The 26,867-nt window shown below is 37.7% G+C and overlaps 2 protein-coding genes across 10 annotated transcripts; one reads left to right on the forward strand and one right to left on the reverse strand.

The window, feature by feature from the left end:
• LOC136265697 (uncharacterized) lies at positions 1-25,047 on the reverse strand. 7 transcript variants are annotated; one of them, XM_066060592.1, is made up of 2 exons: positions 25,016-25,047; positions 1-6,288 (listed from the first exon to the last, which is right to left on the reverse strand). In XM_066060592.1, exons 1-2 carry the CDS (start codon positions 25,030-25,032, stop codon positions 228-230), a joined length of 6,078 nt encoding a protein of 2,025 aa, XP_065916664.1. In that variant the 5' UTR covers positions 25,033-25,047; the 3' UTR covers positions 1-227. The 7 variants fall into 7 exon arrangements, 4 of the variants coding, with proteins under 4 accessions (XP_065916664.1, XP_065916666.1, XP_065916665.1 ...); XM_066060594.1 differs by lacking the exon at positions 25,016-25,047 and adding an exon at positions 23,707-23,749; XM_066060593.1 differs by lacking the exon at positions 25,016-25,047 and adding an exon at positions 15,119-15,295.
• Positions 13,419-21,156, forward strand: LOC136265707 (uncharacterized). Of its 3 annotated transcripts, XM_066060610.1 has the most exons (4): positions 16,216-16,635; positions 17,581-17,919; positions 17,977-18,190; positions 18,336-21,156. In XM_066060610.1, exons 1-2 carry the CDS (start codon positions 16,518-16,520, stop codon positions 17,910-17,912), a joined length of 450 nt encoding a protein of 149 aa, XP_065916682.1. In that variant the 5' UTR covers positions 16,216-16,517; the 3' UTR covers positions 17,913-17,919; positions 17,977-18,190; positions 18,336-21,156. The 3 variants fall into 3 exon arrangements, 2 of the variants coding, with proteins under 2 accessions (XP_065916682.1, XP_065916681.1); XR_010705693.1 differs by lacking the exon at positions 16,216-16,635 and adding an exon at positions 13,419-13,653 and having other exon boundaries at positions 17,581-18,190; XM_066060609.1 differs by having other exon boundaries at positions 17,581-18,190.
• Positions 25,048-26,867: the final 1,820 nt, after the last annotated feature.

Genomic DNA, 26,867 nt, shown 5'->3' on the forward strand with positions numbered 1-26,867 from the left:
TTCCAATAAAATTGCAAACTTTAACACTAAGCAGTCATCTCAGACATTGAAAAAAGACAAGTTACTTGGTGTGTGATATACATAAATCACAATGACATGATCAGGTAGACTGAGTAGTCATCAAACTCAAAAGTAAAATAACACAAGGATATAAAAGTCAGGCCTAATAATAGTGTCCAGTGCACTTTAGCTTATCTACTTTACTTATGACAGTTGTGCACAGCTCTTTAGGAAGTAACATCCTTGGCAAGCTGTTCCAGAGTGCCAAATTGAATTGTTCCATCTTCAGCCTCTATGTAGGCATGACGGTAGAGACTTCCTACATACCAGCCCTTAATAACAACACTTGGTTTACTTCCATCAATAAAAACTGGATATTTAACATTAATAACTTCAATAACAAGGTCATCAATGCTCCTTTCAATGACCAGATTTGATGTGTTTGTATATGTCATTATAATTTTATCCAGAGCTTCATCATCTGCATAATTTTGAATTGTCACTGTGCCATTTGCTGCAGTGAGGTTGTATGTGTCGTTGCCATTTCCACCATTCAAAATGTCATATCCACTACCAGGAACAAGGTGATCCACTCCCCCTTGACCAACTAGTATGTTATCATTCTCATCACCCAATAGGATGTCATTATGGACAGTACCATAAGCATTCTCAATGCTAGTCAAATTGTCCTTATCATTTCCATCATGCATACAAGTACCACTTGCTAAATTCAAATCAATTCCATTTAATGTACCACCATATATAACAGTGTCACTTCCTGGACCACCGTTAACATGGTTACTACCAATACCAGGGGAAATTACATCATCCCCTTCTTCACCATTGAGCTGATCATCACCACTACCTCCTGCAAGGGTGTCAGCACCTGGCCCACCAAATAACATGTCGTCTCCTCCTCCTCCTTTAAGTATATCATCTCCATCTAATCCATATAGTCCATCTGGTGCACTTCCTCCAACTATTGTGTTGTGTTGGGAATTCCCTATGATACAGTTCTGGTGATTACTTGAGCCTTGCACTGTTCGTACTTCAGCATAGTCAGGGATTGCAGTAAGGTTTATGTGTTGTCCAGTTGTTGTTGTAGCTCTGTTAATCAATAATGGAACTGGTTTATAATTAGTGGATGGTGGTATGACAAATGAAATACCATCATCTGTCAGAACAGTTAAATGACGAGTTTTATTATCAGTATAATAATCTTTAAGCTTCACATTCACACACCCATTTGTTGTATTTGAAGTTAATTGAATATCTCTACCTTGAATAAATGCACTGATACTGAAATATGGAACTGGAAATCTCAGGGTGTCTGGAGAGTCATCTTCAGCATGATTGTAAATAACATTATGTTTGCCATAAGAAGAGTCAATGACATAAGTGTCACCACCATCGTTTCCTTGTAGATAGCAATTTTCTTCTCCAGGGTTCAAGTAGTTGTTTAATGCATTTCCAATGATAGTATCTCTTCCACCATTTGACCCTATTACACGTTCAACATGTGACCACTTTCCAGTTAGACGGATGTGATTATCTGATGTTACCTTTGAGAAGTCTATTGTTTTTGCTATAGTGGATTGGTGACCAGCTACACTCCTTGGTAGTTCAAAAACTATTCCATCAATTGAACGTACTAACAAATGTTGATAAAGTGGATGAAACCAATTTACTATTAATATTTTAATCATTTTTATTGGGTTTGTTTCATGAGCTGCAAGTACTAGAGTACCGCATTGGAGCTTAACTTTTATATCAACACAATTAGCACCAAACAAAATTGTATCTACCATATTATCATCAGCATAATTATTGATGATGACAAATCCATCTCCCTCTTTGATTACATAAACATCTTGACCATCTCCACCTTCCAAATAATCTCTTCCTTTACCAGCAGAAATGTAGTTACCTTTATGGTTGCCTGATATGTAATCATTGTCATTTGATCCAAATACTGTTACCACATTACTCAGTAGTGGATCAAGGCTAAGATCAATTTGACGATCAAGGTAAATCTTGTAGTCAAGGTTCCTACCACAAAGGTTTACTTCTGTAATGATGGCTGCAGATTGAGTTTGTCCTGGTGGTCTTATTGGTGCTCTTAATGACATGTCAACAAATATAGGTTGCAGTGATGGGGAATGTGATGATGACACATTAAATACTACTCCATCTTCTGATACAAAAATCATGTGACGATGCTTCTCATCCCTGAACCAGTTGGTGATTGTTGCTCCAGTAAGGGTGCTTCCTCTTTTTGTCAACTTAAGATCAGAGCTTTGCATTTTGATATCAATGTCATCAACGTTACACCCCAGTATTAAGGTGTCTATCATTCCATCAGTTGCATAGTTATTGATTATATCAACACCTTCATTCATACTAACAGTATAAGTGTCTCTTCCATTTCCTCCTTCCAATTTGTCTTGTCCTTCACCACCATCAAAATTTTGACTCATGTCATTTCCATAAATGATATCATCAAACCGACTGCCAACAACTGAAACAACTTGTGAATATTCATGTTCTCTTGTGTCATATACCGTAGCATTAATAGCCATAACACCACTTAGACCATATGGTATAAGTTCAACTTCTCCCATGTTAGTGGCTGATATCTTAAACAACACACCATCTTTAGTCTTAAACACTAAATGTTGGTAAGACACACTAAGAAACCAGTTACAAATTTTAATATCATGTGTACAAGTGTCACCATCCATACTGTACATCTGCAGATCTAGTCCATGTCTTTGTGCAGTGATTTGATTGTAGTTGATTTGAAATATCATATGATCTGTTATATCATCAGTAGCATAATTGTTGATCTCTGTGTGTACTGCAACTTTATTTATGAAATAAGCATCAGCACCGTCATTTCCCTCAACATAGGAATGCTGAGGACCAAGATAAAAGCTATCATCACCTGCTCCACCACACAATCTGTAGTAGTATTCTGTTAAGGTGAATCCCAAGTCAGCATTTGGGGGAAGTTCTTGAACAGCGATGAACTTATTATTTCGAGAATTACCATAGTAGGTTCCATGCAAACTTTCTCGTAATCGTGTCGTTCCAGATATAACCCTTTGTGAATGTACTGGAATAAACCAAAGAAATTTTACTTTTTCTGTCTTAAAGCTAACTTTCTCTGACTCCCCAATTCCCATTACTATATCTTCCACGTTAGCTGTGTTAATTTTTTGTGTTTCAGTTGTCAAGTCACCTTGTGAATTAACAGTCTCTAAAGACAATGTAGATGTGCCAGACTCTCCTAAATGGAAAGTGATGTCACCTCCATACAAAGAATTCAAGCCACCAGCAAAATTTATTTCTGTAGCACTTGAACCATTCTCCTTTACCACTGTAAAATAGTTTTGATAATTTGATAACATTATAAGATACTCCTCATCTTTTTGATGCTGGCGATCAAGTTTGTGTGAGCTGTCTATTGCACCAAATATCTGTCCACCCAATGTAAATTCCTTCCAAAGATCTACACCAGCATTTACAATACCTTTGAAGACTGCCCCAATCTTCTGACCAACTGAAGCATCTGAAGGTAGATTATTTAACTCTTTACTAATGTCAGCATAGAATGTATCAATTGTCATGCGAACAACAGTCAATGCTAAAATAACTGGTTCTGTTTCTGGTCCCAAAAATCCCAAACCTGTTATTGCAATATCTAGACCTCCGTCAATGTACCCAATCACTGTGTGTTGTTGAAAATCTTCATAAATATTGTAGATGCCAAAAGCAGTTCCAATTATAGGAATGTCCTCCATTAACTCACCAACTCTTCCAACTGTTGAAAGTACTTCTCCCTCAGACGTAACTAACAACCGCTCAGCACTCTCTCCACTGATAGTTGAAACAGCTGTATCAACACTCTCAACATCATTTCGTAGAAGATTACCTAGAATTTTTCCTGATTGTCTATATATTGCTTTGTTTACTCCAGTAAGTTCCCCGATCCCATGGAGACTCTGTGCTAAGCCAATAGCTCCCTGTTCAACATTGCCATCCTCCAGTGCTCCAATTGAACCCAACAGTCCCCTTGCTACTCCATATATTGCTAGTCCACGATTGATCCTTGAAGCCCTTTCTTGAAGACTGCCACCCAATGGCTCTTCCTTAACTCCATTACCTTTTTGTTTAAGCTCTTCAAGCAGATTTTTAGAAGACATCTTTTCCTCATCTACTTCTACTGTTATTTCTTCTTCCACCCTTGGATTTGATTTATCACGTACCTTAAATTTTATTGAGTTTTCTGTGTCTCCAGCTACAATAGAATCTGGTTGTATCTCATATTCTTTACCCGTTTGTTCTTCCCTTGACTCAACTTCTTCAGTGATCAATTCACTAATATAAGCTTGATCATTTGCTAATGCTAGTGATGCTTGTACAGGAGAAGCAATGTCTTCAGTGGCAGAGAATTCCTCAATCTGATTGTCAATTGCTTCTATTCCTGGTTCTGTCACTGCAGTCGAAAGAAGAGGTCCTGTCTGAGACAAATCATATTGTCTGAGATAATTATATTTTTCATTGAGTGAAGATGCTTTCCCAATGCTTTCAACTGATTGCAATAGATTTGAAGGAGCACTACTGTATTCCTTCACAGTTGTTTTTGGAGGTGGATCCCATGATCCACTGAGATGTTGAGTGTCAGAATGAGATAACCATGTCTTGCTAATGCGTGAAATTCTCTGTGATATGCTTTCAAATATGTTCTTGTCATTAAGATTGCTGTATGCTGCATTATCATCTTCCAGCAAACTCAAGCCTGTTTTCTTTCTACCTTTGTTTTCACCTTCACTGTATTCAACTTGCCATGTACCTCCACGGGCCATTGGGTGGGTGTTAAATAACAAGTCAACATTCATGTATCCTTTTTCAATTAACTGAAGGCTCATCATATTTGTAAAGTGATTGTGAAAACATCGAATTGATTCAGCCATAAACATTGCCATCCCACATTGTGCATGAAAAGCACTTTCCATGTTTAGTCCAATTTTTCCATGCTCTCCATTCATCCAGTGACGGACTTCTTCTATGAATTTTGCTTCGTCAATACCTTTTCTCATTTCACCGTAAGGTGCAGGAACTTTCTTCCATTCTGTCTTGTACTCATTAACTTGCTCTTTCTTTCCATCACTGTCTGTGCTGGTCACTATGATTCCCTCAACATCAACATAGAATGTATCTAGTCTCATTCCCAGTACCCAGTCTCCAAAACGATAATACTCTTTTGCATTTGCATTAGTTCCTGGTCCATTTTCACCATGATAACGTAATTCTTTCAAGAGATCATCAATCCCACCGATCTCTCTTACTTGCAAGACCATCGGTGATTTATTTGGTAGAATATGTACTTGGTGTTCTGCTAAAGTACCCCCTCTTCCATTAATATTCTTGTATGTGTCTTTTGCTATTTTGTCAACCCATGAGAAACTTTCCTGATCATTTAGTCCATATGCATTAGAATTACCCTTTGTTTTAACATATATGGGTGCACTTTCTGGTAGTACTCCATAGTAGTATGATTCAAGTTCAGCTTCATCTGTTGCTAACTTTTGTGTAATTTCAACTTTATTTCCATCATATTTTCCTATCCATTTCTTAGACGGATCATTGCGCGACCATTTAATTCCATTAAGATTGCCATTTTTATCTAAAACAAGCTCTCCAGTCAGTATATGTCCTTGTGAGTCAACGCTTACGAGAGCGGACCGAATACTAACTGGTGTGCTAGGGTGATCTAGTTGTTTCAGGAAAGCTTCTAGATATGGTGGAGCTGTATCAGTTGGACTGCCACTACCTGAACAAGCTACAATACTAATTTTTCCAACATCACTGTTGTGTGTTAATTGATTTTTTTTTTTTGCTAAACCCCCAGGAAGCAAATTTCCTATCTTTTCTGAATATATATCACCATGCCCAACAATTTGAATCTGTGCATCTTTCCAATTTGTTGGAAGTTTATCACGTAACTTATCAGATACAAACTTTTCTGTTTCAGTGTCCCATTTCACACGCTGAAATGTTTGTTTTAAGGGATCCAGTTGAACAATGTCAGTGTCCAACTTCACAGCCTGTGAATTTCCTTTGTTCCTGTTTAAAAGAAAATTTGCAGCTTTTTGAATTTCTTGATCATTTCCCAGTACAGCAATAACTTGTCGACTCCATACTGAGACAGCCACTTGATTTAGTAATGAAAAAGTTAGCAGTAGTAGCAACCACTTGCTGTGACCATTTGAGTATTTCATATTCCTAAAAATGATATAGCATAACATAACATCTTAAGTTTGACTATAGTATACTAAAGTGGAAAGTGAGCAAGATGCAATCACAAGTAATACAGGTCATCTAAAGTTCGTGCACTCTTTAAATTGCAAAATGGAGTGAGCAAACACTCTGAGTGAATAATCAAATCAAATCAATTAATTATCACTTCTACTCCTAGGGAGAGGATTTCCAAGGGTTTTAGAACCCCCTTCCCACTTTGAATTTTGTTTACAGCAGAAACCTATTAAATATATCATTTAGTTTGGCATCACAAAAATGAGTGAGTAACAACATGTTGTATACAGCACAATGTTTAACAACATGGAACTTGCATGCATCTGTCAGGGAGTGAGGACAAGAGCCTTTTTGAGATGAAACATTCCAATTTGACAAATCATTATCTTCTCTGGTGAATAAGGCAACAACTTGAAACTTAGTCAACTTAATGCTGCAGCTGCATAGCACAATAACACAACAGAGACAAGTGGTTTCATTCATATGGCATAAGTTTACCAAACTTGGAAAGACTATAAGCCTGGTTTTGTCAGAACAGGTCACATAACGTTTTGATTGTTCATCAGTCATTCCTTTTCTGTCAATGAATTCATATCTGTATGTGTAGCCCCACTAGTTAGCTGTTTCACAGGGGCTATACAATTATAACTAATTCTCTATCGCATTATTATACTACTTTGTACATGAATGATGCAATCTGCTGAGTTTTGAACCATCAAACTATCCATGGTCTCAAACAGCGGCTGGAGGCTGTGTCCCCAGACCCCTACTTCTGGTAGCTCAATACTGCAACCCCCTTTTAAAAATCCTTAATATGTTCCTACTACTGGTGATAGAAGATTGTTTATTAGGTCAGACGTTTATTCTTTGAGAAGACTAACTAGTAGAGTGGCTAAGTGAAAAATTGTTCACTTTTTGATAAAATCACCAAACTTGGTACAACATTTGCTTAATTCATATTAGATATGGTGCCATTAAAATTTCCAACCATATCATGCTCAAAGAACCTGAAAAGTAAAATCAATAGAAAATGTATTGGGAAACCATAAAAGTGCTCTGAGCTGGCTCAGTTTGAAACTTTGCATCTGAATAGACAAGCAAGAAATGGTCTCATCCAAAAGCTGAGGTGTCCATCCAGGTCATTAGCTTGCCATGTTAAGAAGCATGGAGAATCATGGTATATGAAGCCATAGATGTGCAAGGTATTATTTCTACTGGATTGTACCTGTACTTTTAATACTGAAACATTAGAAGTGTTTAAAAACAGGTTAGTCAATTTATCACATTTCGCAAAATTTTCTGATTAGACTTATAAATTTGAGATACATTCATGCTATTTAAGCAAAACTCCAAAAATTGAATGAACTTGTATGGTTTCCGGACCAGCTAGAAATGAGCTTATGAAGTTTCAAAACATGCCCTAAGGCAATGATTCAAATGATTTAGTATACCTTACTGAACTTCCACAGAAAATTTGGTGCTTTATCACAAAGTGAACGATTTCATCAAAATTTGTTGGTATTTTTTTGTACAGTGACATCATGAGCGGTGATGCAAAAAGTGCATGACTTATGGTCCCTTATGTTAATTGCAAAAAATTGGTCAAAAGGTTTATGTTTACACACAAAATGCACCAAAATTAATGAGTAAGTTTATGGGGAGAATCAATTGCATTTTGAAAGAAGTAAGTCTATTACATTTTCTTAGTCCATAGGAATGTAGTACATAAACACCACCAGACCACATTTTATACCACTGGGACATTTACTTGGCATATGATCATGAATTACTAACTGCAGAATTCTTCTAGTAAATATTGAACATCACTCAATTTTAATGTAGTTTGTTGCATGGAACAAAGGTTAACAGGCTGGGTGAGTTGCCTGCATGCACCATCAAGTGTGACCATGGTTGCATGAGTGCAAATCATAATTAGATTCAACAATCTTATTCAGGTCAGGCTTTGTTCATCGTTATTGTTACTGTCGCGTTATGCTTGTTTGGTGCTTAAACAGAATTGTTGAAGCCTCAGACAATAAAGGACCTATAAACCTAAAGTAGCAATGCCAAAATTTCCCACCTACTGGCAACTAAGGTAGGTGCAAATTTATGAACTATTAAATCTTATATCTATCCAGTCCAAAGCTGTTTGTGTTATCACTAAATTCTATCTGTCATAAAAATTGACTGAATGTGCTAATCTTTGTTGCAATTGTATATTTGGAATGTTGTTGTTGCTGAAGGCATGTTGTAGTTGTTTGTGTACAGTAAAGTTCAATTTGTGCAGCGTTTGTTGTATAATGTTTATTGTGACTGAATTTTTGTATTGATACTTGCAGCTAAATCTGTTTTACGTGTGAGCAAGTGTTTGCAATTCAGCACATGTGGTGTTGTAATTTTAGATGTACGCAATGTCAGGTGTCAGCACAAAGTAATGCTGGATGCATCTACTATGTATAGGTAAAGTTAACTGTGATAGTGACAATTCATGCCCATTGCATACCCAGGCTGGTACGTCCTACCTCAGCTGCTGTACTTCCCCCACAAAGTTGTATGTATATGTATGTATGTGTGCCTGTAGTACTCTGTATAACTTGTCTGTAAAGTGATGTGTCATTGTAATCTGTTGTGGTCACATGCCATGATGCCATGATGTCATAGAGCTTGGTAAGGGTGATTTGGGTAGGAAAACACGCCATAATGTGCTGTAGTATGTTTGCTTGTACTCAAGGTAACATTTTAAGGTTGGATGCAAAGATTTGGAATCCAGGGTTTGCGGTTTCTTTGGCACTTATAATAATTGCCAATAAATCATGAGCTGCCTGGGAATCAGTGTTGGGAAAAGTTACTTTGTAAAAGTAACTAGTTACATATTACATATTACTTGCAACTGAACTATTTAGTTATAGTTACATATTACCCGTAAAATAAAGTAACTGTAATAATATTACATATTATATTACTTTGGGTCCACAGCCTTATACTGTCACGTGTGAAACTACTACCTTATCACGTGACATGATTGCGTTGTTGGACAATGTGCAAATCTTGGTTATAAGTATAAGAAGCTGGTGAATAAGCTTCATTCAGCAGGCTTCATTAGTGGCTAGGCGTTACTCAGTGGATTACTACCGAGATTAGTAATTTCGTTAATTGTAGTAATAATATTTTGTTACTTGTAGTAATAATATTACATAATATTAGATTCATTACAGTAACTATATTACTTAGGTAACACGTTACATTTGTAAGTAAAGTAACTTGAGTTATATTACCTTTTTTTATAGAGTATTTCGTTATATTACTTAGTTACCACAAAAGTAATAATATTACGTAACGCGTTACATAAGTAGCACGTTACTCCCAACACTGCTGGGAATTGAGTCGCTGTCTGGTTTATTTCTCTTCATTTTCAACGTAACTCCCTGCTGTACTTCAATCTTCTTGTGTGCGCCTAATAGGATTGTTAAGAAACATGAATGTAGCACGATAGCTGTACACCTTACAATTAACAAAGAAAATTTTAATATGAACAAAAAGAGTTCATCAGGCTTCAGAATTTTACAAAAGGTAGTTAACAAGCTGAATGACCGAAGCCCATTCATGTATATATATCTACATATGTAGCTCTCCATCATAACCATTTAAAATCTTCTTGTAACCACATGCAGTGAGCCCCTTGGCCATAATATAAATGGTATATATTGATTGGCTAATCTAACACACAAGATTTTGACTGGTTGTGACGGTGAGCTATACATACATAGTTATGTACATAACTTACTAGCATGCAATTAATGTAGTTTATTAAACTAAAAATATTTTACAACAAATTGGCTCCTCACTATAAAATATCATGTTGTTATTGCTTGCACCATGCACTTAAAATAGAAGTTGCTATTTCACCACAAGCCTTTTATATAAACATTTCCTTTATGGTTTCCTGCATCTTGGTGTAAACAGTATAGTTTCTTAATAAGGTGCTAGTTTAAGGAAAAACATATCAAAAACATACAAAACAGGAAAGTCAAGAATATTAAAAGATATGATTAAGTTATTTGGACAAACAAGACAAACACTTAATATACTAAAAGGTTCATGAACTGACTATAGTAGCATCTTATCAGGTGGCTAATACTATAAGAATTAGGATTGCGGCTTAATACAACCTGATCATATCTGTGCATTAACAGAATGAGACAACTATACAAAATACAAATCTAGAATCAGAAAGGTTATTGTCTCTAGCATTATTGCATTAACAACATCAGCTGCTGTACCTCCCCCACAGAGTTGCATGTATATGTACATATGTATGCCTGTAATACTCTGTATAACTTGTGTGTAAGTGATGTGTCATTGTAATCTGTTGTGGTCACATGCCATGATGTCAGAGAGCTTGGTAAGGGTGGTTTGGGTAGGAAAATATTCCACAATGCGCTGTAGTATATCTGCGTGTCAAGGTAACACTTTAAGGTTGGGCACAAAAGATTTGGATTCCAGGGTTTGCGGAACTTATAATAATTGCCAATCAATCATAAGCTCAGTGCCTGGGAATTGAGTCACTGCCTGGTCTATTTTTCTGCAGTTTCAATGTAACTCCCTGCTATACTTCAACCTTCTTGTGTGTGCCTAATAAGATTGTTAAGAAACATGAATGTAGTACGATAGCTGTACCACTTACAATTAACAAGGAAAATTTTAATGTGAACAGAAAGAGTTTATTAGACTTTAGAATTGACAGTTAACAAGCTGAATGATAGAAGTCCATGCAGATGAGGTCACGTATGTATAGCTACATATGTAGCTCCCCATCATAACCAGTTAAAATCTTCTCGTAACCGCATTTGGTGAACCCCTTGGCCATAACATAAATGGTATATATTGATTGGCTAATCTAACATAGAAGATTTTGACTGGTTGTGATGCATGGTGAGCTATGCATACATAGTTATGTACATGACTGACTAGCATGCAATTAATGTAGTTAACTAAACTAAAAATATTTTCCAACAAATTAGCTCCTCACTATAAAATATCCTGTTGCTATTGCTTGCACCATGCACTTAAAATAAAAGTTGCTATTGCACCACAAACCTTTCATATAAACATTTCCTTAATGGTTTCCTGCATCTTGGTATAAACAATATAGTTTCTTCATAAGGTGCCAGTTTAAGGAAAAACATCAAAAACATACAAAACAGGAAAGTCAACAATATTAAAAGATATGATTAAGTTATTTGGACAAACATTGTGGGGGCATATTCTCAGACTCCCAAGATAAGCATGCTTTGCTTGTTGAATATGCTTTACACACTGTGCAAATAGTTTTAACCAGTTCTCGTGCATGCTTCTTAGCTTCTTCACTTAAATATTTATTGCCATATCAATAATCATGCTTTGAAAGAGACATGATCTGAAAGAGCCAGTTCCCAAATGTAGACATTCCAATTACAATTCTGGACGGATCAGTGGTCAGATTTCAGTGCTGTATCAATAAAGCTATATTGTGTGCACATGCATGGAACATCCCCCATGCCAGACTGATGTTTCTGGAATGTGCCAACAAGGTTTTACACATTTAGTAGATCTATAGGGTATGCTGACTGAGGCTACCCATAAATTAACTGCTAATCATGAGACCGTTTGCCCAGGTGGCTCATAATTAACTATCTACATGGGAATGTGGGAAAAGCCACTAAATGATTTGGCTTACTGTATAACAACCAGCAGTTGGCATATTCTCTCTTCGTTCGAAAATTTCCATCAGTGTAAAAGAAAGTTAGCAAATTTTAGTGTTTCCATTAATCCCATCCATTTTATCACTGTTTGTACCAGAAGGTACACTGTGTTGTTATGCTGATTTGTGACCAATATAGTGTACAACAACAGGTGAGAGGATTCATGATCAGGCAACTGACCATGCAGCTATTAATCTCACTGCAGGTTAGATACAGGTAATCTCATTCAGACATGAAAGAATTTAGTCACAATCTGATCAAACTTCTTCAATGTGGTCATAAATACAATGCATGTAGCATACATACCTGCCACACCACAGTAGTCCAGCGCCCAAGCCACAAAACCGTTCACTTTTTGATAAAAGCACCAAATTTCTTATGGGATTTGTAGCACGTGTACTAAGTGATTTTAGACTACAACAAGTTTGATACTGAAATTTGATTGGCTGAAAACGTGGTCTCTAAATCTCGTAGAGCCACGGTCATGTCCAATAGAGACCACGCTCTGAGGCGATACGAAACACGATAATTACGCGCCTGTAACATTGGCAACGCATGGGCGTTTAAATGGCTAGTAACAGCCCTACTGAATTAGAGGGAGGTATAATGGGCTTGTTTGTACTAATCAACACTACATTACTTGCTTACAAGCAGCTGTCGGGGCACAACAACAGCAACAATGAGTTGTAGTCCAGTCGCTGAGTCCAGTACTTCGATACATAGCACGCGCCTGTAACATTGGCAACGCATGGGCGTTTAAACGGGTAGCAACAGCCACGCTGAGGTCCCGCCATGTAGGGAGGTGTAGAGGGCTTGTTTCTAGCAATTAGCCATACATTTCCCATTTACAAGCAGCTGTCAACTCAAGGTACAATAACGAGTTGTAGTCTAAATAAGTTAGACGTCAAGAACCACTGGGTTCTACGGGATTTAGAAAACCCTCAGGCCCTTAGTAGCGCCCTCGCTGCGCTCTGGCGCTACAGCCCAGGGCCTTCGAGTTTTCTAAATCCCGTAGAACCCTGGTTCTTGACGTCTAACTATTATTTAGAAGGGGAGGCATGTAAAAAGTCCTTTGGAACCCTAGTTTTTGGACCTTGACAACAAAACTATTTGTTTACATGGAAAACATGTAATCAAGTGTAAAGGCTGGATCTATAGGATTAGACCAGTACAAAGCCTGCAGCTGCGATTAAAATGCCACATGAAACAAATTGTTTTCTCAGCCTGGCAGTAAACAAAATGACTGAAAATGCTATAATAATAATAATAATTATACAACCAAGTACTAAGAATAATACGAAACGCGGTTAAAATTACGTCATAAATAAATAATTAAATAAATAAATAATAATTAATGTTTGAGAAAACTACGAGGCCTAGAGACATGAACCAACCGGGGATAGATTCGCCTGTGAATGAAGGCACAAACGTATAATCGTCGCTCCTGTTTGTGCTGATGACTTGACCATACGTGTAATTCTATATAACGCCCAGTACCACACCCTTGCTTACTTACTTACATATTGCGCGAAGAAGATTAGTGATGCCCGTGCAGGAGAGCCAGAAGCCACCTGTGTAAACAAGAAGATTACAAGTAAGTTTTTATGTTTGTAACATCTCAAGTCTCCATGCCAGCTGCCAGTGGATTCATTCACGTAAATAAACAATACAAGAAAACATTAAACCGAGGGGTCCGACACGAAGACCTTAGATTCAATATTTGTAAAACTTTAGTAGGGATTTGGGATTTTGACCAGGATTTAATGTATTTCAAATATTTTGAAATACATTGAAATAAACCACTACAATTGTGCAAAGTATTTAATTACAGAATAGCAGTGCAAGATCTACTAAATTTGAAGAATTCTGAATTATATTTTGGCTTTTTCTTCTATATCTGTTTAACATTATGAATATTCTATTAGAATAGTTTCAACTGCTGCAGTTGACTGCTCTATTAGAGTATCTCGATCTTGTACAAAGAATAAACGGAGAATTGAGGAATAAAATACAAAAAAATACGGAATTTCAGGAAATTTAAAGATATAAAAATTCGTTCAGTCTTAGAGATTTAAAGGATTTTATCCAAGATTTAAGGATTTGAATCCTACTTAATGCTAGATTCCATACGTGTCGGACCCCTGCATTAAACTGACATATGCCACACTCTTTACAATAAGCTTACAGTATACAAGTAAACAATTTTGTCTTGTGCAGCTGGCATGGCGAACTTTCTTTGTGTTGGTGTCAGGCAATTCAATACGTGCTTAATCTTTTTTGCCTTCACCTGGCGTAGCTACTAGGCTTGGCTGTCTTCCTTTATCTGGTTCATCTGGCTTGCATACGCCTACAGCATTGTGTAGCTATCTCCTGAAAGTTGTGTATGCATAACTATAGTGTGTCACCCATCACTGTGCCATTGCTACATCACTGATGAACCTTACTTAGCTCTAGTTGATGTTGATATGCATTGCTGTATATTGGCTAATAATTTTTATCTGCATGGTGATGTTGCCTATAATGTATTGCTGCATACAATACTGCAATAATGTATAGTTCTCTCCTGTATGTTTTGTATACATATACTTTGTACACATCACTGTGCCATTTATACCACACCAATGATGTACTGGCACTTAGCTACTGGTGGCCTTTAGTTACGATGCCACTATTGTGTTATATCTGTCACTACTGTGACATATTGAGTTGATTTGGGGATAATGCATTCACCACCTAATAGCCTCACTGGGGGGCTGTCACGTTGGTGTATGTACTTGGTTGTATGTGACGCGGTCCTAGTAATAATAATAATAATAATAATAATGGCTCGACGTGCTCGTAATCGGGATAATCAGGCTCGGATCAGGGTTATCATGTTTCGATCGATATCTACCCGAAGAATTGACTAAGGCAACATACTGCAGTGGCTGTATTCCTAGTCTAACATGTAACAGCAGTTAGCTAGCAGATTATTTTGTATGTTACATTGGCCCACCCTACTATTGTGTGCGCAATACTATATACAGCTAGCTACGTATAACAGTTAGCTATGTACTCACCGAACTGAAACTGATCCGAGAGTTCACCAACTGCTTCGAAATCTCGTACACCTTCAATGAAATCTTGTCTGAAATATGAAATCTTATAGGCTATGTTCTTATCGTGATTCTGATTCTATAGCTACTCGTTCTGGTACCGTAGCTTACTTTCAACTGCTCCTTCACAAAAGTAAGAATGAAATCCGATGTTCCGCTCCGCTTCGGATTTGTATTAAGCGAGTTGTGGAAGCCGCACAAAACCAGGAGTTGTGGGAAAGAAGCCGCACAAAACCAGGAGGGAATCCATGCAAACTGCTGAAAAGTAAGAATAAAATCCGATGTTCCACTCCACTTCGGATTTGAGTTGTGGAAGCCAAATAAAACCAGGAGCTGTAGGAAAGAAGCCGCACAAAATCAGGAGACTGCTCCTGCACAACAGTAAGGATGAAATCCTATGTCCCGCTCCGCTTCGGATTTGTATAGTAAGCGAGTTGTGGAAGCCAAACAAAACCAGGAGCTGTAGGAAAGAAGCCGCACAAAACCAGGAGACATACAGAGAATCCATACAAAACCAGGAGCTGTAGGAAAGAAGCCGCACAAAACCAGGAGAGAATCCATGCAAACTGCTGAAAAATAAGAATGAAATCCGATGTTCCGCTCCGCTTTGGATTTGAGTTGTGGAAGCCAAATAAAACCAGGAGCTGTAGGAAAGAAGCCACACAAAAGCAGGAGACATATAGGGAATCCATACAAAACCAGGAGCTGTAGGAAAGAAGCCACACAAAATCAGGAGAATCCATGTAAACTGCTCCTGCACAACAGTATAAGGATGAAATCCTATGTTCCGCTCCACTTTGGATTTGTATAGTAAGCGAGTTGTGGAAGCCAAACAAAACCAGGAGCTGTAGGAAAGAAGCCGCACAAAACCAGGAGACATATAAAATCTGTCATGAAAGCATACAAAAAACAAAGGAGGTTGCTTTATACTGAAGTTCGTTGCTGTTAGGCCAATGAAACTTGATTACCAGTTTCTCGCTCAGATTTTTGAAAATTTGATGCGGGCGGGCGGTTATTATTCATTATTCATTATTTTCCAAAAGCACAACACACATCTCAAACATGAAAATTTCTGCCAAAAGGCAGTGAGATCTACATTGATTACTCTTCAGTTGCATTAAATAGCTAAAATACGTTACTAGAATATTCAGCTATTTCTGTAACTCCTAAACAAGTGATTTTTCATTGGAGTATGGCTGATTGCTCTATTAAAATAAAAGTGACTGTTCTATTAGAGTATTTCGATGTGAAATACCAATAATGAAATTCCATGCGGGTGTATCAAAAGCATGCGGGCGATGACGCGAAACTGCTAATCAAGTTTCATTGGCCTTATATAGATTGTTTGCCTTGACTTTGAGGAATGGCTGGCAAAGGATTAGAATCTGAAGCTGACATGGACGAACTGCATGACAGTGATTTTGTACAGATGATGAAGAGAAAGCTGCCCCCTACTGTTGTCAATTGTCTACTAGCCACGGGTAAGCTAAGGTCGTGAGAGCATGCAGGGCACGAATGACCGCGGTACTCACGGTACCGATAGACTCTATATATGCATGCCTTACGTGATACCGGTAATAGCTATATTTACAATGTCATGTCAATACTAATTAGCTCTGACCCTTTATTATAACTCATAAACTTTCTAGTTAGTCAACTTATAGCTAGTGAGATAGCATACAGCATTCACAGATTAATTAATTAATCCGGGCCCTTTGCTGGCGTGTTTGCGGCGTAGCAAGATATTTAGATAGGGGGCTCTAGTTTGGTGAAAAGAGCGAGAGAGAGAAAGAAAGGTCAACACTTGCTAAGAATGGCTGCCCTCCACAGATTGTGTCACTGATAGAGCGCATAAAATCCTTACTCACAGCTTCACAGTTTGCTACCACAGCTTCTCTGAATACTGTGACTGCTTTATTAGAGTTACTGACTGCTCTATTAGAGTATCTCGATCTATTCAAAGTTTAAATCGTAAGGGAGACTCCATGCAGCCCCCTTGCTCCCGGTTTGCTACTCCTATGGTTTAAGTGCAGATTAAAGGGAAAGAAGATTCCATGCAGATCCCACAGGCATTGAGCTGTTGTGGCTCCTTCAGTGCATGCCTGGATTGCATGTTGATGGAGATCAAGTCATGCATGGGTCTGTGATTTTCTTCTGCATTCTACACAGGCTTAGGTGCATGGATCCTAACTCCCTGTATTCACAGGCTTTAGCTATAAACTTCTCACACTGCAGATCTCCAGTGTAATATAGCATTCACTGACAGACAGATCTGCCACTGCAATATGCACGGTGTTGGTGTCCTTATTTTGGTTATTTACAAGTAATTTTGTATAATATAATGCATATAGGCATATAGTAATGTGCATAATACACCCTAACCTCACTGCTATCTATTAATGGCTGCATGTATAATATTCTTGAAGGTTATGTTGACAGAGAGGGAATTGAGCTGATGATAGTGCCAGATAGCCTAAAGGAGATTGAAGATTTTATATCCGATAACTTTCCTGGAGATAAAGCATATTTTGGTCAGATAACAAAACCAGTTTTTAAATTTCTTCCAGCTCATGCCGCAAAGCTGAAAAACTTTGTATCTGAAATAAAGGATGACATCTCTATTAAACCACTAAAGAGAGCTTCAGATCTGCCTAAAGCTCTAGCAGATAAGAGAAAGTGTCAACCAAGTTCTAAACCTGTAATCTTATTTGATCCCAATGACATTTATGCAGCTGTTAGACAGCAAATGGTAAAATGAACTCATGGTCAGCCCAATTTGAATTTGAAAGAAAATTATGATTATGAAATTATTATTTCTCCAGCATCATCTACATCTCAAGATAATCACATTGTGGTGGTGCGGTGTCTGCGCTGTTCCAAGAAAACAAAAACTAGATTATTTCAAAGGGGTTCTGGCTTTATGCTATCTAATTGGACCAAACATGTGCTGAAGTCTTGTGCAAAGGATAGCAAAAGGAAAGATAACTTTACGCAGAAGCCACTATTGTTTACTGCTGTCACATCCCAAAATGAAAGGTGTTTATTTTTTGTTTCAAATGTATATATCTTTAATTGTAATGTTAGCTGGTTACCTCAGTAGCTAATTATGCCTGCCTAACAATTATGTTCGTTGCTTAGCTATAGGCATTGTGTCTTATTGTTGATTGTTTTGTTTTTGCAGTTCCATCTTGTGCAGTTCTGAGAGTGACAATGATTTGACATCCCCTAATTCAGAACGGGAACTACCATTAACTGATCAAGATGCTAGCTCAAATACACCTAGTCAAAAAAATTTTCACCTATCCCCTCCAACTCTCAATATGGATCTAAGTGTCAGGTTGGAGGGGATAAAGAAATGACTATTGACACTGATTGGTCCAGGAAAGCACGTTCATATTTAAAAACTTTGTCAGCCAGTAATCATTCACACAAAATAACTGAATACTTCCCTATTATTAAGCAAATAGACAAGTTAATCTTAGAAAATAAGCAACTTTCTACATTTATTAATTCAAATTTACAACCAAATAAACCCAGTCAAGTTGTTTTTAACTCTGCATTTCTCCAGAAACTGTATGAAAATTCTGTGAGAAATGAAAGTAAAAGGCCAAATGGTCGTCGCCATGATGAAATCGTGATAAAATTTTCTATTTCTCTGTTTATATGGTCAGGGCCCATAGCATATGAATTTTTACACAGAAATATACCTGCAGCCATTCCTTCCATTTCTCTCATTAGAAACAAGATTCATTCTCAATATTCAGATGTTCCGGAAGGAATCTTCATGTTTGATGAACTGGTGTTACATTTACAAAAATTTAAATGCCCATTTGTTGTATTAATATCAGAGGATGCAACTAGAATCATTACTCGAGTGGAGTATGATTCCAACAGTGATCAGTGCGTAGGGTTTGTATTACCTATCAGGGATGGGATGATACAATGTGGAGTATATGAAGCAACTTCATTTGATGCAATTACTGAAATGTTTAAGACAAGACCATTATCTAAGTTTGCATATGTATATGTTGCATAGGCTCTGTGTGATGGAATTCCTTCCTTCTGTTTAGCCTGCATAGGTACTGACAATAGGTTTGACTATCAGTCTATATTGTTTCGTTGGAAATATATTTTTAGTGAATTGAAAAAAAGAAGTATACAAGTGATCAACTTTTCCTCTGATGGTGATTCACGGCTTCTTAAAGCCATGCTCATCATGTTGTCACTTCAGAAAGAGCCTTCATTTGATCCCAGCACAGTGACCTCAGATATTAAGCTTTCATCACAGTAGGTTGATTGGTTTATCCTCCCAAGGCTTTCACTTTTTAGTGTTTCACAAGATACAGTACATTTGGGGGTAAAATTGAAAGCAAGGCTGATGAAACCTGGCATACTTCTACCACTGGGAGTGTATGTAGCAGCTGCTGCAGATCTAAAAATGATATTTGAACACTATGGAAAAGAAGTGCACAACATCAGAATGAAGGACTTGGACCACAGAGATAGACAGAATTTTGATGCTGTTGATCATTTAACAAGTGAAGCTGTTATCACTTTATTAGATCGATGTGGGTGTTTGGGTACAAAAGTGTATCTTAAAATGATTCGGTACATATAGATTCTTTTTTGTGCAAAGACTTAGAACCAAAGAAACGAATTAGTCAATGCTGGACAGCTGTGTTTTTCTTCCGGTATTGGCGACAGTGGATACTAGATAACAATGAATATAACCTTAAAAATAATTTCATCACAAGAAATGCTTATTTGTGTGCAGAAATTAACGGTCACTGCTTAATAAGTTTTTTGTTAGTCTGCAAATCTGTCAACCTCCCTTTAATGCCTTGGCTTTTAGGATCCCAGCCATGTGAACAACTGTTTCGAGCTGCCAGGAGTATGAGCTCTGTTTACTCAACCATGATCAATTTTAGTCTGTTAGGTTTGTTACGACGTCTTCATCGAATCCATATTCAAAATATACTTGAAGCCGAAGGTGAAGAAAACGGTATTTTGTTTCCTAGAAGAGAGCAGCATCATAGAAAGCATGGAACAACTTTTAGTTCTGTACAAAGACTGCTTCAGAATGATGTATCAGCTGTCACAATGAAAGACATAGAAGACTGGATAGAAATTGGAAAAGCTGAAGCTAAGAATCTTTTGCAAGTATTAGGTATGGACATTCTGTTAAAAGCTAACCAACATTGGAATGAAGTGAGTGCTGGAATTAATGCTATTGAAGCAATATCAACTGAAGATCTTATTGATGGGGATGAGGCTGAAGATGACCATGAAGATGGAACTGGTAACACTGATGTTGAATTATGTGAAGAACAGGCTGATGGCATTGATTCTGTAACAATTTGATGGCACTTTTCTTCCCTCCCAGTTGGAAGTTAAATTGCTGATGTTGATTGTTAACTTTGCAAGTTGGTTTTCCATGGTCTGAAGCCTACATTCTACATTATCTTTGGGATGCATTGATTCTGACTGTAAAATCTCTTGTATATTTGCCTCACAGGTCTTGCAAAACCAATGTAGTGACTTAAATTGTTTTATGGCTTTTAACATGTTTGGAGATATCGACTGACAATCACAACATAACCGCAACTTACATTTCTCACACTGTACCAGAGTGTCAGAATCTGCCTTACAGTTTTGACATTCGTTTTCGGAGGCCTGATCAGCAATCTCTTCAGGAGTGCTGTCGTCATCTTTTGTAACTTTTTTTGTGGCATCGTATGGCCCGGATTATTTCTTCTTTCCATTATGATACTTCGTCATCTTGAGTTCTAATTAATTCCTGTAAGTAGAAGAGAAACAGCGGAAACAAACACGAAGTTGGTTCGCCTCTTCAGGTACCGTTCTATGTATTAGAATAGCGATAATACAAAACCACAGTACAAAGTTTGCAGCTTAGATATGAGGTAAGAAAACAGAGCAAAGAATCAGAAAAAAATCCTGTCTGGTTCCACATAGCTACCATACTTGAAAGTATTTGTGAATCAGTTGAGTCAGAAGCAGACCCTTTCAATTAGGTCAATGTATGAACTTTGCCTCGGTAAAGATTTATTCCTGGCTACGCCACTGCTGAGCACTCATATAATATATATTTGTGGTGTGCATGAACCCTTATAATTATAATCTTTCCAGTCATATATACAATGGCGTGTCATAGGGGCTTTTTATTCTAAAGGGAAGATTACATTCTTCTCATTTGCAACCATACACACAGCTGCCTCTGGTATGTAATTATAAAGTGAGTGATCTCCATGAATACATAGACTATAGCTACTCTGTTGTTATGTAAACCAGACTACATATGCCTTGACAGTGATACTTATCAATTATGCAAGTATAGCTTTAATGCCTTATCCTATATGAGCAACTCAGCATGTACTTCACAAATTCATTCAGTGGTGATTTGTATGCACCATTTCATCCATCAAAACTAATATAGTAATCGTTTCATGCCGGCAGATGACACAGAAAGTTTATTAACATTGTGCACATATTTCATATACCCAGCATTGCTTCGTATGGTCATGGAAAATCATTCCAGAAAATATCTTCATGGACACATATGAATGAATTTCAATATTTCATAGAAATGGGACAAAAGTGCTGCAGTGATAATTTTTATACTATAATTGTAGTTAAGTGTGTGCCCCTCAGAATATAATTATATCTGTTTACAATATCACAATGCTTTCTGGCCATTCACCAAGTGATTAAATAAGTTACTCCTGGTAATTATGTTTCTGGTCTAAGCATTTTGAAATCTTTTCTATTTCAGATACTCAACTTGAGATCTGTTGATTGATTGCCTTGCCCAAAGCGAGTCAAACAGTATATTCCTCATAACAGCACTCCAAAACCATTAAAAAGTAAGTGAATACCTTCCCCCCAAGTATTATTCATCCTTCAAACATTCAGTCAAGGCTTATGAGGACAATGCAACATTGACTTGATATCAGATTCCTGTCTCTGTGTTGTAGCAAATTAATTTAAAAGCTGCAGACCTGCTTTAAGCCTTCCAAGTGTCACTGTGTCTCTGTTTAAATGGTCACATGTAGCTGATGGGTGAGTGCAGCCACTCAGCATCTTTTAATTTGTAAGTAGGTAACTAGCTGTGGGAGGGTGGATTTTCCATTAACTGGACAGTAGCTAAAATGACTGAGAGTGAATTTTTTTAGACTGCTCTGGCACTGCTTTATTGAGCACTGTATCGGTGGATGATAAACTAATAAGCAATTAAGTTTATAAGGCCTGAATACTGCTGGAAAGATTATAAGAACTCCCTGTTAGCTACTATGATACCATCTGCATCGAGCTAAGTGTTCTTGGCCATCATCTACAATCATCTCTGCATGTCCTCACTGTGCAATGTTCCAAGTAATATAGACCACAGTAATTTCACAATCTCAGTGCAGGAGACTACTTAATAAAGCTGCTGGCTTATCTGCTATACATTACTGCCTCTGAGTTCTAGAAATGAACTGTGTCAAGAGGTTGGTAAAAATGTGAGAGCTTATTATATTATTTAATTAAAATATATCTCCTTGCCACACCCACCTTATGGTTTTCTATGTAGTGGTCGTTTGTGCCCGAGGGCACTAATACCACACAATCGATTTAGTTAATGTACATAAATTTCATCATCAATGATGGTTTTCTCTCTTTCTTTATATGGCAAAAAGCTCCAGCACATCTGACAATGCCATGCAGGTTCCAAATCTATAGCATGCTTGTGCAGTTTGCAAAATCTGTGAGACCTGCATGAATTATATAGCAATACAGGGGCGGATCCAGAGTTTCGAAAGAGGGGGGGCACCTTTCTGAAAAACAGTTGAAGACCAAAAAAACTTGCTGAAAACCAGTTGAAGACCAAAAAAAAAAAAAAAAAAAAAAAAAGGTCACAACAATAATAGCTAGTTATCCTTACCTACTATATCACGTCTGTTATGTAAAATAAAATCCTATTTGTAGCTTCATAGGTAAGCTACACTGCCTCATGAACATTGTGACTGCTTTATTAGAGTAATTGACTGCTCTATTAGAGTATATCGATCTTGTATGCAATTTCTTGAAGGGGGGGGGGCATTTGCCCCAAATGCCCCATCCTGGATCCGCCACTGCAATAGGCTAATATGCCACAATAATTTCAGCTCATATAATATAGTCGCTGGACTCTAGTAGATCATGTGAGTCAGTCAGGCAACAATGTCTACTAGAGCAGCACCTTGAGTCATGCACCCTATCCGGTGCTCTCAAATTAATTGCTAATCTGTATAGCTATACATACATATTAAGTGAGTCAGTTTCAAATGATCTGCAGAAACATAAATAGTTATATATACCACTCTGAGCATATGGGCAAAAATTTCAGGCACATATAGCTGCATGCATTAACGACTATTACATGAGGCCATGCATGCTTAGTCCCTAGTTTGCATGCATGGCCTTAACAAACATACAAAATAATATATATTTATTATGCCATGTAGGTATGAGTGAAGCATTTTAATTTGCTGCATGCATGAGCTATGATGACTCACCAAACCGAAACCGATCCGCCGCATCAAGTCAACTCAGTCCTGTACAATTTTTAGCACCAGTTTAGCTATATATAGCTGCACTAGCACATTAAGGGTTTCCTCGTATAGCTGACCATAGTTTCCTTAAAAGAAGCATGTTTAAGGAAAGCATAAACATCAAAATAGGGAAAAGTTAACTTACCACCACAACCGCCACATAATGCAGACTCCTGCATGCCAACTCTCATGCACGCATTAGGCGTGAGTCTCACTCTTTGGCTAGTAATCTTATGCTCTCACGCCTGATCTGCTTCATAATTAGCCCTGTGCTTAAAACTGGACAGCCCTGTGCTTATTTATGTACTTTGATAGGGTCCGCAACGTGAGATTTCGACCTCCGAGAATCAACTACCAAACCACCAACAAATGCTAGGTTAGGTACCACTTAGAAAATGCCAGATTGGTGTTATTTTTCATTAACGTCTTGTCGTGCAAATCGGCGAATGTGCTTATAAATTACGAGATTCTTTGCTATATGTTCAAGGAAATGCCTTTTAAAGCTACAATACGCACTCTCAACCTTTCTTACTAACTGTATTCTAAACTAAAACCACCAGTGGCTGCATTGTCTGGAGCAATTTCCAGCCGCAGCATCGCGAAAATGAAATTTCGGACTCGAAAAAAGTTTCGATGCCACTGAAGCACACAGTAGCGATGCCAAAGTAACCCTCCCAGGTCAAACTGGTCTGGCATGGGTCCAACTACTACCACACCAAATATCATGGAATTCCAAAATTGTTTGCTCTGGCTGACCTCGACGGCTGTCAAAAATTTGTCAAAAATGCCGATTTTATTCACTGACGGGAACCTTTGCTAGCCAGATGTGCTATAGTTTACTTCTCAAAAACTTGCTAGACCCATAGCCAGTAGATTTCATTCATAGGGTTGGTCTGGCAGCTCTTCTAGCGACCTCAAAAACCGCCAAATGCCGATATCCACGAATTTTGCCGATATCGACCAATTTACAATGCGTTAAAGAAATCTTGCACATCAAATGTGATGCTTTACCTCTCTAAAGTCATGCTGCATCCTTGTTTAGTTAGCTATATTCGTTCATAGGGTGGCACTGGCGGCTAGGCCAATATCCATCAAAATTTTCATCTCACCATTTGTCATCAGTTTTTAGGAAGTTTTACAAGTCAAACATGCTGGTTTGCCTCTCTAAATCTTTACTGGACATTTCAATCACCTTCGTCTGTGTAGGCACCTTTCTTCAGTCTCTTGAAAATGTCAGAGCACGCCAATGGGCGCAACCATCAACACCACTTACTGCTTATTTTGTTTCATTGATTCCACGAAAATCCAGCAGAAATATTACATAACCCAACTGTTATCCACCATTCGGAACTCTACACGAATGGAAATTTCGATTGTGGTTTTTGATAATCGGAATTTGTATTTCGGTAATCATTTGTATAAACCTGTAGCAGAGATGCCAACCTCTGAACAATTTTAGGAGTGAGACCTCAAACACTACCAGCAATGTGGACCAGATTCAAGTGCAGCTCCAGGATTTTTGGTAGTGAAGACCAAAAAAAAAAAAAAAAGGTCGCCGCATGTTCTAAGTACAAAAATAAGTACAGGTCTGCCCAATTTTAAGCACAGGGCTAATTACGAAGCAGATCAGGCGTGAGAAATGCGTGAGAACAAAGCTGAAAGAGTGAGAAACAGAGGGTTAGGCGTGAGAGCGTGAGATTACTAGCCAAAGAGTGAGACTCACGCCTAATGCGTGAGAGTTGGCATGTCTGCTGTAGAGTACAATATTTAGAGCTAGACTAACTCCATTTTCGCTCTATTACATTTCTGCTGGTTTTCCTGTCATTTTTGCGTGGAACCAATGAAACAAAATAAGCATTAACTGGTATTGATGGTTGCGCCAAATTGGCGTGCTCTGACGTTTTCAAGAGACTGAAGAAGGTGCCTAAGGTGGTTGAATGGTCCAGCAAGGATGTAGAGAGGTAAACCAGCATGTTTGACTTGTAAAACTTCCTAAAACTGATGGCAAATGCATGGCATTTTGATGGATTTTGGCCTCGATAAGAGAGCCGCCAGTGCCACCCTGTGGACGAATATAACTAAACAAGGATGCAGCATGACTTTAGAGAAGCAAAGCATCACGTTTGATGTGCAAGATTTCTTTAACGCATTGTAAATTGGTCGATATCGGCAAAATTCGTGGATATCGGCATTTGGCGGTTTTTGAGGTCGCTAGAAGTAGCGATTTCCAACCAACCAATTTTTCACACATATTTTTGCTACTTAAATTACACACCTTCAATAAAGGTTTCACAAGCTGCCGTTCCAGTTAATGGTAGTCAGTGCTTCGTACTTCGTAATGCACTTTACTGGATTAAAATTCATGCGGTATTTATTGAAATATGTCAAATCAAAGTTTGAGAAATAAAAATCCCCATAGGAATCCCATACAAACAATTGCGTACGTAATTCTAATTGGAAGAATACGGCACCGGTGATAGCCAAAGTTTCCGCGTGAATCTGTGGCAGATGAGGACGAAGAAAGTGTTCCTGGGCAAACCGTATATGCTGATTTCGATTTCGCCGTGTGTTTTTTGATTGGAGGACGATTGACGTTGGATTACGACGAAAATATGGCCCTTTTAAAGGTAAATCGCCATCTAACACTGCTCAGAATTTAGCATTACAATCACCCTGGGCTTCAAGGCATCCCTCTGCATCGATGCAAGTATAGTTTGAAGGTGAGCACTTTGTTGTCTTGCGCGGAATTACAATATGATGTTCAAGGTTGAGCATAATCTTTTCAAAAGTGGAGACTGGCATGTGATAACAACCTTACATGGCTTCACACTTACCTGATGTTATATTCTGGTGTATTTACTGCTGTTTTGATCCATTTTATAACAGCTTCAGTGATTGTAATTTTGGTCAGAAACTATATATAATTTCTCTTTGTAGTATAGTGATGTCATTGTGTCATATAATAATTATTATACTTAGTGCTTACAATGTGACAAACAAAGCTGAACAGTGTCCAAACAAACCTATTTTAATAATAATATTGGTCTTACATTTTGTTATCTGATCGTCTTGTTTCTGAAGTATTTGTTAATTGTGACTTGTGATGCCATTACTTACCATGTTAT

Source organism: Dysidea avara, chromosome 9 (genome assembly GCF_963678975.1).
Source record: "Dysidea avara chromosome 9, odDysAvar1.4, whole genome shotgun sequence".
In the NCBI taxonomy this organism is placed as follows: domain Eukaryota; kingdom Metazoa; phylum Porifera; class Demospongiae; order Dictyoceratida; family Dysideidae; genus Dysidea; species Dysidea avara.

Coding starts and splice junctions, on each gene's coding strand:
- LOC136265697 (XM_066060591.1), bottom strand. CDS start 12,904: ATGGGAAATGTATGGCTAATTGCTAGAAACAAGCCCTCTACACCTCCC. Junction 6,289..12,707: donor TTGTGCCCCGACAGCTGCTT/GTAAGCAAGTAA, acceptor TATCATTTTTAG/GAATATGAAATACTCAAATG.
- LOC136265707 (XM_066060609.1), top strand. CDS start 16,518: ATGGCTGGCAAAGGATTAGAATCTGAAGCTGACATGGACGAACTGCAT. Junction 16,636..17,580: donor CAATTGTCTACTAGCCACGG/GTAAGCTAAGGT, acceptor ATATTCTTGAAG/GTTATGTTGACAGAGAGGGA.